This window comes from Durio zibethinus, chromosome 17, assembly GCF_047325235.1.
Source record: "Durio zibethinus cultivar Kanyao isolate XHJ-2024 chromosome 17, ASM4732523v1, whole genome shotgun sequence".
In the NCBI taxonomy this organism is placed as follows: domain Eukaryota; kingdom Viridiplantae; phylum Streptophyta; class Magnoliopsida; order Malvales; family Malvaceae; genus Durio; species Durio zibethinus.
Window position 1 is genome coordinate 11,951,661 of NC_143178.1, and position 16,500 is coordinate 11,968,160.

General features: G+C 34.6%; 1 protein-coding gene across 2 annotated transcripts; it reads right to left on the reverse strand.

Moving 5' to 3' along the window:
• Positions 1-9,130: 9,130 nt before the first annotated feature.
• LOC111282004 (peroxisome biogenesis protein 3-2-like) lies at positions 9,131-14,791 on the reverse strand. Of its 2 annotated transcripts, none has more exons than XM_022869872.2 (7): positions 14,397-14,791; positions 13,957-14,118; positions 13,671-13,870; positions 13,421-13,551; positions 11,595-11,722; positions 10,067-10,294; positions 9,131-9,655 (listed from the first exon to the last, which is right to left on the reverse strand). In XM_022869872.2, exons 1-7 carry the CDS (start codon positions 14,408-14,410, stop codon positions 9,400-9,402), a joined length of 1,119 nt encoding a protein of 372 aa, XP_022725607.2. In that variant the 5' UTR covers positions 14,411-14,791; the 3' UTR covers positions 9,131-9,399. The 2 variants fall into 2 exon arrangements, with proteins under 2 accessions (XP_022725607.2, XP_089602596.1); XM_089746470.1 differs by having other exon boundaries at positions 14,075-14,118; positions 14,397-14,715.
• Between the last annotated feature and the right edge of the window lie 1,709 nt (positions 14,792-16,500).

Below are 16,500 nucleotides of genomic sequence, written 5' to 3' on the forward strand. Positions count from 1 at the left end.
GATGTTTGTAGTTTATTAGTTTAGATAGAGTCATGTGTTAATATGAAAATTGGGTTGAATAATTCGATAAATGTAGTTGATTGTATATTCATAGAACTAGCTTAAGAGCTCAATCAAAATTTTATTTTAATGTCGGTTTAAGAGTTTAACATAAAAAAATCTTTAAAAGATATTTACAGATTGTGAGTTTAAGAGCTCAATGTTGGCTCTTAAAAGAGCATTTTTCATTTTTCTTTGGCTTAGTTGCCCTTATGCTTTTTACCCTAACTATTATCTCTTACCCTTTTGGTTGTCTTATCATTGACCTTTATCTCTTTTTTCATTGGGGTTTCCTTGGTTTCAATTAAGTTTCCAATTTGCTTCATAATCATACCTTTCATGGTTGTAACATAGTATTGTCTTGCCGTGGACTAGTCTCTTTGAACCTCTCTGACCCTATTAGAAGTAGGAAATTGATCTTAAGTTGAAAAGCTGAGCCAATGATTCTCATAATATATTGATTTGGCCAACTTCAAACCATATTATATGCTAAGGGAATGTTTAACACTATAATTCAATGACTAAGGTGACACTTATTGGCTCAATCTCTAGTGTGATTGGTAGTTTAATCATATCTTTCACTACACTTACTCATTCCTAAATTTGATCAAAGTGGTAGTGAAAGCCTTTAACATCACCTTGGTAATCCTCATCTTCAACATAGTTGAATAATAAAAAATGTTCGTCGAGCTCTCATTATCAAATAAGATCATCTTCACCATATGATTATAGACCACATTCCATATAATGATGGTGTCGTCATGTGAAAACTAGATCCCTTTCAAATTTTCGGAGCTGAAGAAGCCCATTCATCCTTTAAACCTTTTTGCTTCTTGATTGTGGACCCAATAGCCATAGTCTCTTCCTCTAAAATCTCCTCTCCTTTAGCCTTACCTTCTTCTATCCATAAACCTATTCAATCGACCTTTTTTAATCAAATTCTTTATTTCATTTATCAAGTCAATTGGTGTTATGACCATAGTCTCTGTGGAAGGTGCATTTTTTTGTTGAGTCTCTTTTACTATTTTGACTTAGTGGCTTAGGCCATCTACGATCAAGTCCCTTTTTATTTGTATAAGAATCTTTTCTTGAGAGGTATTAAGTGTAGTGTAGTATTTATATCTTTTATTTGGGTTTTTTGCCTTAGGATACCCCTTAGATTTTTTCAATCTTAGGGGATTGTTGAATTTTCTTCCTCTTTTAAAGTCAAGGTGGGGGGATGTGCCTCTCTTACCTTGACTATTTTTCATTGTAGGTTTAGTGTTGATATATTTTTCTACTATTAAAAGCACATCAACTAAAGTCTTCAATAGCTCTAAGGAAAGGGCGGGCTTGAAGTAGTATTACTTATCATTTAGATAGTTCATCAAGACGACCATTGCAGTGACTTGTTTTAACTCTTTCAGTAAAAAAACCTTAGGATTAAAATGTATGATATACCTTTTCAAGGATTAATTTTTTCCTTGATAAATAGACATCAAGCTTAGTGTTGTTTTCTTCGCTCATCGACTTTTGATGAAATGAGATAAAAAATAGTGGCCAAACTACTTGAATAAGGAGATTGACCTTGGCTCCAAGCTGCAAAACAATGATCGAGCCATTTTCTTGAGTGTTGTGTGAGCTCTTTGCATATAAAAGGCTCGTTAGCTCTTTATATCAGCATATTACTTTGGTATTGCTAGAGGTGATTAAAGGGATCAAAGGTACTGTCATAAGTCTCCAAGGTGTGCATTTTAAATCCCTAAGGTGGGAAAGCTTGATCAATGTCCTTGGTGATTGGAGAGGTTTCCAAAAGCTTTAGCTCGTTTTCAAAGACAAGGGATTTATTCTTTAGCTTTTTTTCCATTGCCTCCATTCGAGCTTCCAAATCTTTATTACGTTGAGGTTTCAAGGTGGCTTGTTTGAATTTTTGGGTGGTGGTGTGTGTTTAGGTATTTGTAGGGTAATGGCTTAAAGATATTTTATCTTCTTCAAGTGCCAAAAAGGTAGCACTATCATCGTACGTTCATAACTTTTATGTTTGTGGATTCTTCAAGGTTGTGAGGTTCGGTGCCTTAGTAGGGTCAAGTTTTGTATCATTTTTTTTAGAGATTGTAATTGTTAGGTAAGGGTTTTAAATTATACCATGGTTGGGCCACTTATGTAGGTTGATCAGGATATTGTTGGCTGTGTTGGGTGTTGTCCCAACTATAGCGTTATATCCTTCCTTAATGACTATTTTTTGAATGCTATCTTAGTTCAGTTAAACTAGAATCCCCAAGTTGGTGCATCAAAATGTGGGTGTCAAGCTATTTTGATTAAAAAAAAAAAAACCTAAAATTATAAAGTGGGAGGTTAGTTAATAGCAAAGGTTGAAGGTTTCTTTAACGTTTGTACTTTGATGCTCAAGTTAGTGCTTGGGAAGAAAGCAAGGAAGAGAGAAAACTAGTAAGTAGATACTAAAAGTTGACGTTGTTTGATAATACTTGAGAATGGCTATTTATACCTATATGGTGAAAATGCTGGGTTTAGGTAGCTTGGGCTCCAAATGGCAAGATTAGGGATGACGTGTTAGCTCGAGCTGAGCTAGTAGTTAATTACTCAATCAAGAGACGACAAGTTAGCATCCGCTCATGACATCAAGTTGTTAGTTTAGGTGGCTGAACTAATGTAGAGTTTAGGAGCTCAAGTTGGTTTGACACATCAATTTGGGTCAAATTGACTAAAATGCACTTGTTTGGCAAATGACTCACATTTTAGGATGAAAAGTCTATTTTACCCCTTGAATCATAAAATGTCCCTAACAAAATTTATTATCATTTTATACAAAAAAGATTGAGAAAATATTTGGATATTAAACTGAATATAAAACATTAATGAATAAACATTTTGATTATGAAGTACTAACGGATAAGGCCCGTTTAGGCCATAATCCCAACCAACGAAGAAAAGTTCCATATAATGGTGGTAAGTTGGATCATTTACTCATACCATTAACCATTAGTAGGTGAACTTTGATCCTCCGTCTTAAAAAATTCCTTCAAGTAAAACAGAAGAACAAGTTCTATGATGTCTCTTCCTCCACATAATAAACCTTCCAGATAATTTTTTTTTCTCATCTTAATTGATATGTCAACGTTGCGTTTTTTACAACTTGGTTTCTATTTCTTTATTTGATTTGATAATTCAGTCATGCATTTTTTTATCCTTCCCTTAGATTCCGACTGCTTGGCTGTTGCAGTAGCAAAAATAAATTACATTGTTCCCATTCCAACATTAAACCTTTTGCCTATACTTGATGTTATGATCCAAACCCCCTTAGTTACCTGATGGTACAATTGGCCCAACTGATTCAACACAGTTATAACTCTTTCTTCAAATAAATAAAAACTGAATTAGCCACAAAATGTCATTCTTTCCTTTGAAAAATTGGCTTTGCCAATTTTTTAACTTCAAAAAGAAAATAAAAAGAAAGATCACTGCTTTTCTTTGAAGGAACTCGATGTCAAGTTTATACAAGAAACATGGCACAAACAAACATGTTATAGAATCAGAAGAATAAAGACCAGAAAAAGAAATAAGAGTGTTTAAAGAAAAAAGTAGTATTTCTCATTCATGAATTTCGTATGATTCCAGTATTATTTATACATAGTCTCTTAATTTTTTCATTTCTCCTGAATTGCAAGGACCCTATATTCTTGCAACTCCTCACAGCTCCCGCTATCAAGTTAGCTAATTACAAATAGACAACTCAACACATTTAATGGCTTTGTTACATTTTGTTATATTCTTCAACCGTCTCTCTTTTCAACTCATCTTCATTTACTTTTCCTATTCTGGTCCTAATATACTGACCACTATTCTTACCTCCTACTCCAATGCCAAAAGTTTGTAGCTGGCTCTGATTATTCTTAGCTTCTTTTCCAACTTCCAATTCCTAGGTTGCACTATCCAATTCCATCACAATACCCCCTCCTACAATCGATCCTTGTCCCCAAGGATCAAAAATGGGAATTGAGAGATAAGCACAGTGTAGTCCTCCCAAGTAGTTTAATCAGGACCAAGATTAACCTATTCCACCAGTAATTGAGGTACTGCCTAATTACCCATCTTTACCATCATTTCATCTAATACAGCAGTAGGATAAACTAAAGGCTGACCCTCTTCATTAACCTCTGGAGGAGTTATACTACGTACCACCTGTGTGCTAATTTTTTTCTTCAACAAACTAACATGGAAAACAGGATGGATTGTTGAAGTAGGTGGCAACTAAAGCCTGTAAACTACTGCTCCAACTCTAGCAATTATAGGATATGGTCCATAGTGCTTAGATAAGAGCTTAACATTCTTCTTGAGAGCTACAAATGTCTGTCTATAGGGTTGGATCTTCAAGTACACCTCATCACCAACTTGAAATTCTCTATCACTCCCTTTTTTGTCAGCATAAAATTTCATCCTTTGCTGAGCTCTTTGTAATTGTTCTACCATCAACTTGCTTAACTGCTCCCTTTTCTTAAGTAATTCTTCAACAGTGGAGACCTTGGCAGCAAAACTACAATCCCAAGAAAATCCAGGAGGCCGGTAACTGTATAAGGCTTATAAGGGTGTAATCTTCAATGCTATGTGAAAACTGGTGTTGTGCCACCATTCTGTTAGAGATAGCCAACTGGCCTACAACTTAGGCTTCAAAAAACACATACACTACAGATATTTTGCTCTAAGCATTGATTCAGTCTTTCAGATTGCCCATTAGTCTCTAGATGGTAGGCTGTACTGAGATAGACACTAGTACCCAGTAACTTCATCAATTCTTGCCAAATAGAGCTGGTGAAAACCTTATCTCTATCTAATATGACAGTTTTTGGAGTACCATGCAATCTATGGACCTGGTTGAGGTACAATTTTGCTACCTTCGAAGCTGTATAAGGGTGTGTGAGTGGTAAAAAATAAGCATATTTAGTAAGTTTATCAATCACAACTAATATGCAATTAGACTTTTGAGAGTTTGGTAAGCCTTCGATGAAATCCATAGTAACCACCTCGCAACTTTAAATAGGAATTGGAATGGGCAGTTACAACCCTGGAGGAGCAACATGTTCAATTTTGTTCCTTTGACAAACATCACACTGCTAGACATACTCTTGAACTTGTTTCTACATCTTAGGCCAATAAAAATACAATATCAGCCTGTAATAATAGCTTGACTACGTAAATGAGCCTCTACAGAAGAGTCATGTAATGTTTGCACTAACTGATTTCTCAACTGCCCTTGGCTTCCAATATACACCTTGCCTTTGAACTTTAATATTCCATTGTTGTAAGTAAAATGGGAATCAGCACCAGAGTTCACATTTAAAGTTCTGATCTTTTCTTGAGTTGTTTCATCTCCACTATAACTATTCTTGACCTCCTTCACCCATTCAGGAAGCATAGTCACAGACCCCGATAAACCTTAGAGCGGTCCTTCTTCTTCAAACTGCCTAGATAATGCATCTGCTACCTTGTTAGTTTTACCTTTTCTGTATTGTATAAAATAGTCCAAGCCTAATAACTTGGTCAACCTCTTTTTTTGGATTGTGGTTGTGAGTTTCTACTCTAGCAAATATTTGAGTACTTCATGGTCTGTTTTTATTACAAAGGGACTGCCTTCCAAATAATGCCTCCATTTAGCGATAGCCATCAGTATTGCAAGATATTCGTTCTAATAAATCGACAAATCAGGGTGTTTTGGACCCAAAGCCTTGCTCAATACGCAATTGGTCTTCCCTCTTGGGTTAACACAGCTCCCACACCCTTAAAGCTAGCATCCGTTTCCAAATAAAATGGTTTAGAAAAATTGGGCAAGGCCAACACTGATGCGTTGGTCATTGCTTTCTTAAGATGATGAAAAGTTGCTACAGACTCAGGATGCCATGTAATGCCATTTCTCCTTAGCATGTCAGTTAAGGGTTTGCTAATTGAGCCATAATCCTTAATGAACTTCCTGCAATAGCCGATTAGTCCTAGGAAACCCCTTAATGACTTCAATGTTGTAGGCATAGGCCAGTTCTTCATTGCTTCTATCTTGAAAGGACCAGTGGACACTCCATTAGCTAAAATAACGTGACCGAGATATTCCACTTGTTGTTGCCAAAAAAAAACACTTACTCCTCTTTGCAAACAGCCTGTGTGATCTCAGCAACTCAAAGACAATATGTAAATGCTTCACATGCTCATCTATGTTAATGCTATAGACAAGTATATCATAAAAAAAAAAAAAAAGCATAAATTTTCTCAAATATGGAGAAAACACATCATTCATCAAAGATTTAAAAGTAGCAAGAGCATTAGTGAGTCCAAAAGGCATTACTTTGAACTCATAGTGGCCTTGATGTGTTCTAAAGGCTGTTTTTGGTATATCATCCTCATTAACTCTGATTTGCCAATATCTTGACCTTAAGTCAATCTTAAAGAAGAATGTAGCACCTCTCAATTCATCTAATAAATCCTCCATAACAAGAATGGGAAACTTATTCTTAACTGTCATGGCATTAAGTTGCCTATAGTCAATGCATAGCCTCCATGTCCCATCCTTCTTCTTGACCAGTAAATAGGGTGAGGCAGAAGGACTTTGGCTGTGTTGGATGATCGAAGTACCTAGCATATTAGAAACCTGTTTCTCGATACAGGCCTTTTGATGATGTGGATACCTATACGGTCTTAAGTTCATAGGTGGTGAATCCTGCTTGAGAGGTATACTATGATCATGGTTTCTCACTGATGGAAGGCCCTTCAGTTCCTTAAAGATATCTAAATATACAACAAGTAGTGTCTGGAGCTCTGTAGCTACTTCCGTCACTTCATAATCAACACTGATCATAAAAATCTCTCCCATCAATTCAGTGCCCTTAACAACCAATTTTTATAACTTTTCCCCAAAAATGATCTTGAGAGCTGCAGTGGTTGTTCCTGCCTTAAGTGTAATTGGAATTCCTTCCTTATGAAAACGTCAAAGACATTTCATTGAAGTCCAGGGTCAAGGGACTATATTTTTTCATCTAGTCGACTCCCAAATCCATGTCACTGCCCGTCAATGACAAAACTCTCAGGTCATGCGAAAATTAATGCCCTTACATGGTCCATTTCAATCTCTTTAATCGTGCTGTACTATATAACTTTTTTCCATTGGCCACTATAATGGATAACTTGTATGCTTCAATTCTACTCCTTTCTTAGTCCATCTAGGAGTTACAAAACTGTGGGTGCTACCACTATCAATAAGCACACTCATTGGTTTACCATTCACACTACCATGTATTTGAGGGTACTATGTCCTACATTACCTGTTAAAGCATTAATGGATATTTCCAAGGCATCCTCTTATTTATCTTCATCCCTAATTGGCTCACCATCAGCATTATCATGTTCCACTTCTATAGCCACAGTGTCTTCACCTCCTTCCTCTGCTGTAATTCCATTTAGCTGATTAGCTTTATATATATGACTTGGACTGTATCTATCCCCACATTTAAAACACAGGTTTTGAGCTCTCCTTTGTTCAAATAGGTTTTATTTGGGGTTGATAACGGTAAAGGTAAGAGAGAACTTCTGAGATGGGTTAAATAGGGAATTAGTTGGTTTAGTATTGGACAAGTTAGGTTTTGGGACTATCTTGTGTTTCGTAGCTTCCCATTCTAAAGCAAGTTCATGCAATTTAGCTATTCTGTAGGCTATAGCTAGGGAAACAGGCTCATTTGTTTTTACTCTAGGCTTCAACTTTTCTTTTAGTCCACTGATAAAACTAGAGACAAAATAATTTTCAGTAAGGTAAGGATTATACTGCAGCATATAAGGTTCGAGTTCTTCAAACCTCTCCTGATACTTCTCCACCATAGATCTTTGAAAGAGTTTGTTAAACTCTTCAATAACATCTGAACAAGATCTATGACAAAATCTCTTACAGAGATCTACTGCAAACTTAGTCCATCAACCCTTTGTTTCTGCATTATATAGCCATCAAACCATATTTTTGATTTTACAACCAAATACATAGCAACAATCTCTAGTTTCTAATGATCTGCAATGGAAAATAATGCAAAATATTTTCGACATTTTTTTGACCACCCCTTAGGTTATTACCATAAAAAATGGCAATTCAACTTTAGGCCTTCAAGAAAAAACATGAGCAGCAGTTGTAAAAGAACTATTCCCAACAGAGTTATCAAAAGGCTTAAATTGATTAAAAGGATTTTGATGCATGAATGAGCTATTTCTGAATAGGTATTGGCTAATAATCCAGGTTCAAAAGTTTTATACGTATACATCCCTTGATCGTCAATAATGGTAACTTCCACCGGAGCCTCGCCTTCTTTCTTAAATCATGAAGTTGGTGTCGGCCGGTTATTTGTAACCCTTCCTGATTGTGATTGATTCTGGGTTGATTTCTTTGGTGACAACAACTTTAGCAACTGACTTATGCATTCCTTATTTTCGGTCAACTTAGCGTTCAGTGCTCTTCCTCGGTTCCTCCCTTGCCACCTGTATCTTTTCCACCAGATTCTGCAAAGTCTGCATTTGTTCTTGAAGTGCGAACAACTTGGTACCTTCTGCCATTGTTGTGTTCTTTTTAGTTTTTCCCAGATTGTGGTTGGATCGTAAAAGCTCTTATACCAAAATTGTTATAGAATCAGAAGAATAGAAACCAGAAGAAGAAATAAGAATGTTTAGGAAAAGAAGTAGTATTTCTCATTCATGAATTTCATGTGATTGCAGTATTATTTATATACATAGTCTCTCACATTTTTCCATTTCTCCCAAATTGCAACGACCCTATATTCCCGCAACACATTTAACGACTTTGTTACAATTTGTTATATTCTTCAACTGTTTCTCCTTTCGGCACATCTTCATTTACTTTTCCCATTCTGGTCCTGATATACTGACCACTATTCATACCTCCCGCTCCAATACCAAAAGTTTGTAGCTGGCTCTGATCATTCTCAGCTTCTTTGCCAACTTCCAATTCCTTGGTCGCGCCATCCAATTCCATCACCCAGCAATAATCAAATATATGCATCAAGTTAATCTTTGATGATTTCTGATTCGACGGCTCGCCAAGATTTTCCACAAATGATAAACGTAAAAGCCTCAATCTCTGGCTTTGTTTTAGCATCATTTCAATCAAAGGATGAAATAGGTGATTTTACCATATTGAAATCACCAAGTTACCAACTTAACAAAATGCGGAAAGAATTACAAACTAATGCAATAATAATCTCTATCCTTCAGTTTTATTCCTTCCCCAACTTGAATTTTGTACCTCTAACCTAGCCCCATTTGGAATCTTTACATTGGTGCTTCTGTGTGAAACTTAAATGTGAAATATAAGTACAAACATGCTCTCTATGAGGTTGACAGATTCGCATAAAGGAGGGTGAAGAAGAGCCCAACTTCTGGAACACTTTGTATGATTTGGATAAACTTGTTTTTGCTTGGTTCTTCAACCAAAGATGGACAGATTTGTGCAATTCGCGGCAAAAGCCTAGCTAGAGGCATCCCCAATGTTAGACTGCCTCCTCCGGATTGAAATCCCTTCTCCTCCACTAGGCCGTTTACCACTGCATTTAATGATATTTCAACAACACTACCAAATTCGGCACTGCAAGGCAAAAGAAACAAGTTATGATAAAAATCAAACTTGACCACACACAAAGTTGTCTTCATGAGATAAAGAGTTTACAGCGTCTAACATCTATAATTATTTTCTTCGCTTGTTTCTAAGATGACAATTATTAAACACACTACAAGAAAGAATGAAAAAAAGTTGTGAGGTTGTAGTTTAATGAGTTCACAATAAAAAGAAGAAAAATAGGATGATTGGATAGTCGTCAACATTCTTAACTAATTACCACAAAATAAGAATAGTTGGCATTAAAGCCATTGTTGAGACACAATGGAACCATGCAATTGACCATACACCACCCCTTGTTAAATTCTAACACACATAAATTGCTAAACAGGAAGCAAATAAAACAAAACAACATTTTCAGGGCCAATGTACTAATGATACCTTGAAAGCACTTCTCGTGTCTCAACCATAAGTTTATCAAATTGTGTAACCTCAGGACGATTTGTTTTATCACTGCTGGACATTGTGGCAAGCTTGTACAACTTTGGGTCCTCAGGCATCAAGCTTTCCACCCAAAGATGAGGACTTTGCGTGCTAAGGAACACATCAAGTATCTGCATGATAGTTTGATGAAGTACTGTAGTATTAAAGAAGTCCCTCAACTGCATTCTGCAAGAAAGTACCAAGTTCCAAGATAACATTCATCCGATCTTCTTGATAATGTAAGACAACATTCATGAAGTATTCCAGTATATCTATTTGGGAAACAACAATTAAGTTTCAGAGTAGCATCTTCTTAATATTGAGGTGAAAGCACAGATGGTGTCATGGTCCTAGAGAGGAGCCATGAATTTCACATTGGCTGTGTACTAGAATTGATCTTAGGATATAAAGATTCACACCCCTTCAACTTGTGAGACATTTTTAGTGGGACAAAACTGTAAGACCAGTGAGCCAGAGCGGACAATACCTCACAAGTTAGTGTGGACCGTGACATTTGGTATCAGAGCAGACTTTGAATGTACTAGCGATGTGCCACCGAGGACGGTAGGCCTTCGTTGGAGTGGGGGAGGATGTCATGGTCCTAGAAATGAGTCATGAATCCCACATCGGCTATATACTAGAATTGATCTTGGGATATAAGGGTTCACACCCCTTCAACTTGTGAGACGCTTTTTGTGGAACAAAACCGTGAGGCCAGCGGACTAGAGCGGATAATACCTCACAAGTTAGTGTGAACCGTGACAGATGGCTCGTCTATCAGTTAATTCAACAGTTGGCAAGGAATGCCATATAGTTAAAGATGTTTGCCTGAAGGATTATTCTGATGTATCTTGTACTTTCAGGTCTTGCCCTCCAACCATTTTGATATATATACATATATATATTTATTCTCTTAGGATCCAAATATCTAAAAGACAGATCCAATTAAAGGGGTAGCAAGGTCAAAACTCAAGCTAGACTACATAATCTGAAGAGTGTTGAAATTATATCAGAAATCTGTCATTTCATTGACATTAGGTTTGGCTACTGATTAACTTTTGGGAGTAGGAAGTATCACACACGTCATGATAGTCATCCTTATTACTTTTTCAGTTCTTAGTGCTCTATCACCTCATTTTAAGCTCATTATTTTATGTTACAGTGTATTCTTTCTTGATCGGGAGAAGAAATGTCAAAGGATTACTTCATAAACTGGAAGATCAAATTGACAGATCAGGCCTAATTTGAAGATGGACACATTGAAAAATGCTCACCTCTATCAAGCCCTAATCCAAAAACCAATTTGGGTTAGCTATATAAATTATTTTCCTCCATTTTAAGGCTATGGTTTTTTGAAAATATTTACATACGCAGTCCGACGCTAGCTTATTACTTCAACTCGCAATTTTTGGCCAACCTATTAAAAATGTTAATTCCAAGAATAATAAACCAAAAGAAAAGGATAAAGAATTGGAAAGGCACTTACGCCTTCAGAACTTCTGTAGCTGCTGTCTGCATATTGGATATCAATTTTGGCAAGCCATAATTGGCAAGAAAGTCAGCACTTGCCAGAAAATTTTGCTGGTCATCCCTATGAATGAGATCAGCATCCTCCTGCATGAAAGGAATGAAGACCGTGTTTAGAGAACAAGATAGATAAGGATGCATGAAAGAATGCTAAATAGGATTTATGGGCCGAAAATATAACAAGTCTAATGAGAGTGATCCACAATGAGACTATACAGTGATGCCAGAAAGATGATGGCATAAACAGTAGAAAAATGATGAACACTCAACATCACATTACACTGAAAGAAAAAAAAAAAAAAAAAAGAAGAAGAAATTGGGATGTAGCCAAGATGGTCAAGTGGACTACAAGCATGAATGGTTTAATCCACAGAAATCTTTACAACAATCAGTTATCACATATATCAAGCACTATTTATTTATATGGTTGACATGACAGCTTTTAGAGTCAGCACCTAGTATCAATTGACATACTGCGTACTATCTTAATATTTTAACAACTAATGCCACTAATTCTTACTGGCTTCTTAGATCCAGGATTATACAAAGATTAAATTTCTCATTTACAACCAAATAGTCATCAAACTCAGTAGAGTCCATAAGAATAATGACAAGTACTATATTCTTATTAAAAACTTTCTTTATGAGGTTATTCAATAATTAGAAATATTGAGGTTTCCCATCTTGATCTCTTTTCGTTTATCATTTTCTCTGTTGATAGTTGTATCACTCAATCTGTATGGATCAGTTTTGGTGTTTTAGACTTAAGAAGCCACCATATAACAATAATAGGAACAATATGTAATGCAGGGTCATGTAATGTAAATGTAGCCTTCTTCAGCACAAAACTGCATCAATATCAAGCTTTATAGGAGCAATATGATGGATTCAGATAAGAATCTGGCCAGTAACATATACGAAATCATAACTATAATCATGGATTTTTTATCTGTCAACAGCCAATTTTCTATACATTAATGAAAGTAACTGTTATTAAACCAAAATTTAAAGTTTAAAACCTAAAAGGCAAGGCAAGCCACCAGAAAATTCATTTTTTAGTATAATAGAAAGAATTGCTCTAGCCTCTTAAAAAGGCCAATCAATTCAACATAAAAAATAGAATCCTATAAGCTCCCAAAACAAAGAGGCACGTGAATTCATACACTTTATCTATCTCTTCATCTAACTAACACACATGCAGACACACACACACACAAAAGCATTCATCTTTAAAGCAGAGCTCTAAATAATGAATAGTTCCATGACACAGTATGATTGCAAACTACTTTATACATCTGAGAGGTATAATTTAGGTTCAAACAGCACCCAAATTTACTTAAGCTCTTCCAAAGCCCGGAAACCCCCCTCGACCCCTGAATCCCTGCATCTTTAACCACCACTTGAGGGATATTTTCATATGCAAACACAAGGCAAATTTTGAATAAATGAGTGCATATCCCACAATTATTTGGCATAACAACTAACATTTTCAGAAATACAAGCCCAAGTCTATATTATTCCACCTTAATAAATCAGCTTACTGAAAAGAATCACACTAAAACATACTCTGTTACTCAAACAGCAGAGGCAACTAAAATGGAATCAAGTAGATATGCCAACTATCATTAGCAGAGGCAAATTTAGACTAAAATAACAATCTCAGAAATTTCAGTAAATGGAGAGGTAAAGACTGAAATTTATGTAGTTTTACAAATCATCTGTAGGTAAAAATAGATGAATTGAACATATTATCAGGCATTATGGATAAAAATATAGTGCTCTTACGAGTAAATGAGGGCTTCCAAGACCATGTGCAGTATCAATATATAAATGTCTTCCTAGAATGTTGACTTGAACTCTAATATATAAGCTAAGCATTGTTACTGCCCATATTGACACCACAATTCTCGTAAAACCTGGAAAAACCCATATCAGATATCAATTATGAATTAGATTCACCATGGCATTAGAAACTTGCAATTTATAATGTCCAGAACACCAAAACACTAGAAACCAAAAGATAACGGCTTCATACTTAAAATTTTAAGCATATCCCATAATTCAAGTTTCTCTGCAGAAGACAAACTGTTGGGCTGACCCTTCCCTTTCATCAGTCTCTCAGTAAGATGTGAAAGGTCCAAATCTTCAGCTATCCGACAACTTAAATAGTGCATTGCATGAGGCAATGTTGTTGTATCAGCTATTCTTTGAATGTTCTCAAAATGGACTTGCATTCTATCACAAGTTACAAAACCAGAAAACATAAGAACAAAAACAATGAATTGTTCCACTAAGATCATAATAATTTTGATCACTCTTACTGGGCTTTAATGAATTCATCATTTTCCCGCTCGATTGCAAGTTGTCTTTCCAAATCAGTAAGCCTACGTTTGTGAGCATCATACAGTTTATATAAAAAATATCCACTTCCTAAAATACCTGCTGTAACCAAAACATTCCTCCTATGCCTTCTCCAAAGATCCCTATATCCATGAAATGTACTAATTTATTAGCAAGCAATTGAAGCAATAAATGAAACGTTAAAAGTCTCATAAACCCATTATTAAAACTAAAGCAAAGCAAAGTATAAACTAAATATTAAATGACAACTGCATAAAATTGGCTATAAACGCATACTAAGCATAATATCAGCAAATGCAACTGGCCCAAATGTAAAAAAATGTAATTGAATCACAAAGGAAGCTATGTCTCATAAAACCCACAGATAAAAAAAAAAGAAAAAGAAAAAAAAGAAACCAACCTTAAAGATAGCATATTGGATGCTATGGAAGCCAAACGTCCATTATACGTAAGCAAAGGTAAAAACGAGAGAGACCGAGGGAGAGAGAGAGAGGAGAGAGAGAGCCTACAATGTATATACGAGAAACAAGGGTAATCTTTAAAGACTAGAGAGAGAATAAAACCTTGTTGCTAAAGGGTGACAGGAAAAGGTAGGCATAGAAATACCCGCCCTCAAAAACATTAAGAAGAATGAAAATTATGCTTGGCTCCTTGACTAGGGTTCATCAGAGAAGAGGAGAGGAAGTTTCTCAATAAAACAGAGAAGATTTGCCTGCAATACAAATAAAGTGCAGCCAAAAGTTAGCGTTTACTGTCCTTTTTCTTTTTTTTTTTCCCTTTTTCGATGGCTTTCTCTCTTTACACTGATTTCTCTGTGTTGCCTTATAGGTGTAGTTGTCTAGTTTTTAGAGATTTTCTTCATTTTAGAAATTATTTTTTCGTGGAACTGAGTAAATAACAAAAAGGGGCTTATTTTATTTATCATGTTTTCCTAGTTTAATGCTATTTTTTTCAGCTTATCAAAAAGATAAGTCTTTTATATTTTATAAAGATTTTAAATATAAAATTCCACAGGTGGAAGTTGTTTAGAAGTCTGAGACTCTTTAAGCTTTTTTTGTTTTTTTTGTTGGTGCCTATAAAAAAGTATTAATTTCCTATCATAAAGTCGCAGTTGAAATTGTTTGGGCCACTTCTTTAATTCTTTGTTTTCTTTTCTTTTCAATGCCCACAAGATGTTTGAATTTTCTTTCTTCTTTTCTCACGGCAAGATATGAAATTTGTTAGAAGTCGTTTTTTTTTTTTTTATTTTCTGTGTTCAGTAGCAAGAATTTTTTTTTTAAAATGAAATCAGTGGCAAGATTAAACATGGATAATTTTTTTATTATAATATTGTAATTATCTAATCATAATAAAAACTTATATAAAGTTCACAATATAAGATCTATATAAAATTATAATAGATTCTATATAATTATAAATTATGATTAATTAATCATATTATAATTATAACAAGTAAAATGTGACCAATTAACAAGTCTCTAATTACAAAATAAATTTGACGCTTTGCCTTCATATTAGAATATATAAATATATTTCAATTATCACTTAGTTCAATAATAAATTTAAAATTAGATTGAATCTCTTTCTTTTTTTTTTTTTTTTTTTGCAAGAAAGAAATTAATTCTCAAAAAGTTAAAATTTCTATCTAAATTATATTTCATCCTTGCCTCTCATTGCGGTTCTTTGTATTTTAGTATTTAGTTCATGTTCCATACGAAAAGTGAAACTTGATTTTTTTTTTTCCGTATTGTACTTAAATTAAAAACATATATTGAGTTTTTTTTTTTTTACCTTTTTCCTTTTATGTTGATTTTTTTATGGTTCTTTCTATTACCCAATTGTATAAAATAGAGGTGACAAAATCTAAAATATATATAAAAAAAATAAAAAAATGAACTCTAACACACTCAAACTTGAATAAATAAAAATATAAAAGATTTGAACGAAAAATATCCAATTTTATACCAATTCAACTCAAATTCATAATAATTCAAATTTAATATTAAAAATTTAAATAAAAATTTATTAATTAAAAACTTAATTATTATTTTTTTTATAATCCAAGTTCTACTCTAACATAAAACAATCTTATTAAAATTATTTTAAAAATAAGTGAAAGTTATAAAATAGCTCAAGGAAGTTTCATGATCTAAAGGACTTGATAAAAAAGATTTGTTAAAGAGGCAATCACTGCAACCCTAAGAGGAGTCGATTGCCATGCTTATACCATAAGGAGTAGTCGACTGCTAATGCCAAAACAATTGATTGTCATGTATTATAAAATTGTCTCAAAGTCCTAGTACATTCTGATTCAAGAAAAAAACAAAGAGGCAATTGATTCTCAACCTTAGAGCAGTTGTCTACTATGGTTGAAAATCAAATCAATCGATTGCTTAACCTAGAATCAGTCAACTACTTAAAAATCGAAGGTCTTATATTTTAGGAAAAAAATAAGAAAAGTCAATTGTTATTAGTTGGAGTCAATTGCTCTCATGTTAGAAATA

What these genes read in the sequence shown, in the direction of transcription:
- LOC111282004 (XM_022869872.2), bottom strand. An exon ending in TTGGAAGCCCTCATTTACTC is followed by an intron (nt 11,723 to 13,420) that starts GTAAGAGCACTA and finishes CCTTTCATGCAG; the next exon opens with GAGGATGCTGATCTCATTCA. An exon ending in ACACGAGAAGTGCTTTCAAG is followed by an intron (nt 9,656 to 10,066) that starts GTATCATTAGTA and finishes TTTGCCTTGCAG; the next exon opens with TGCCGAATTTGGTAGTGTTG.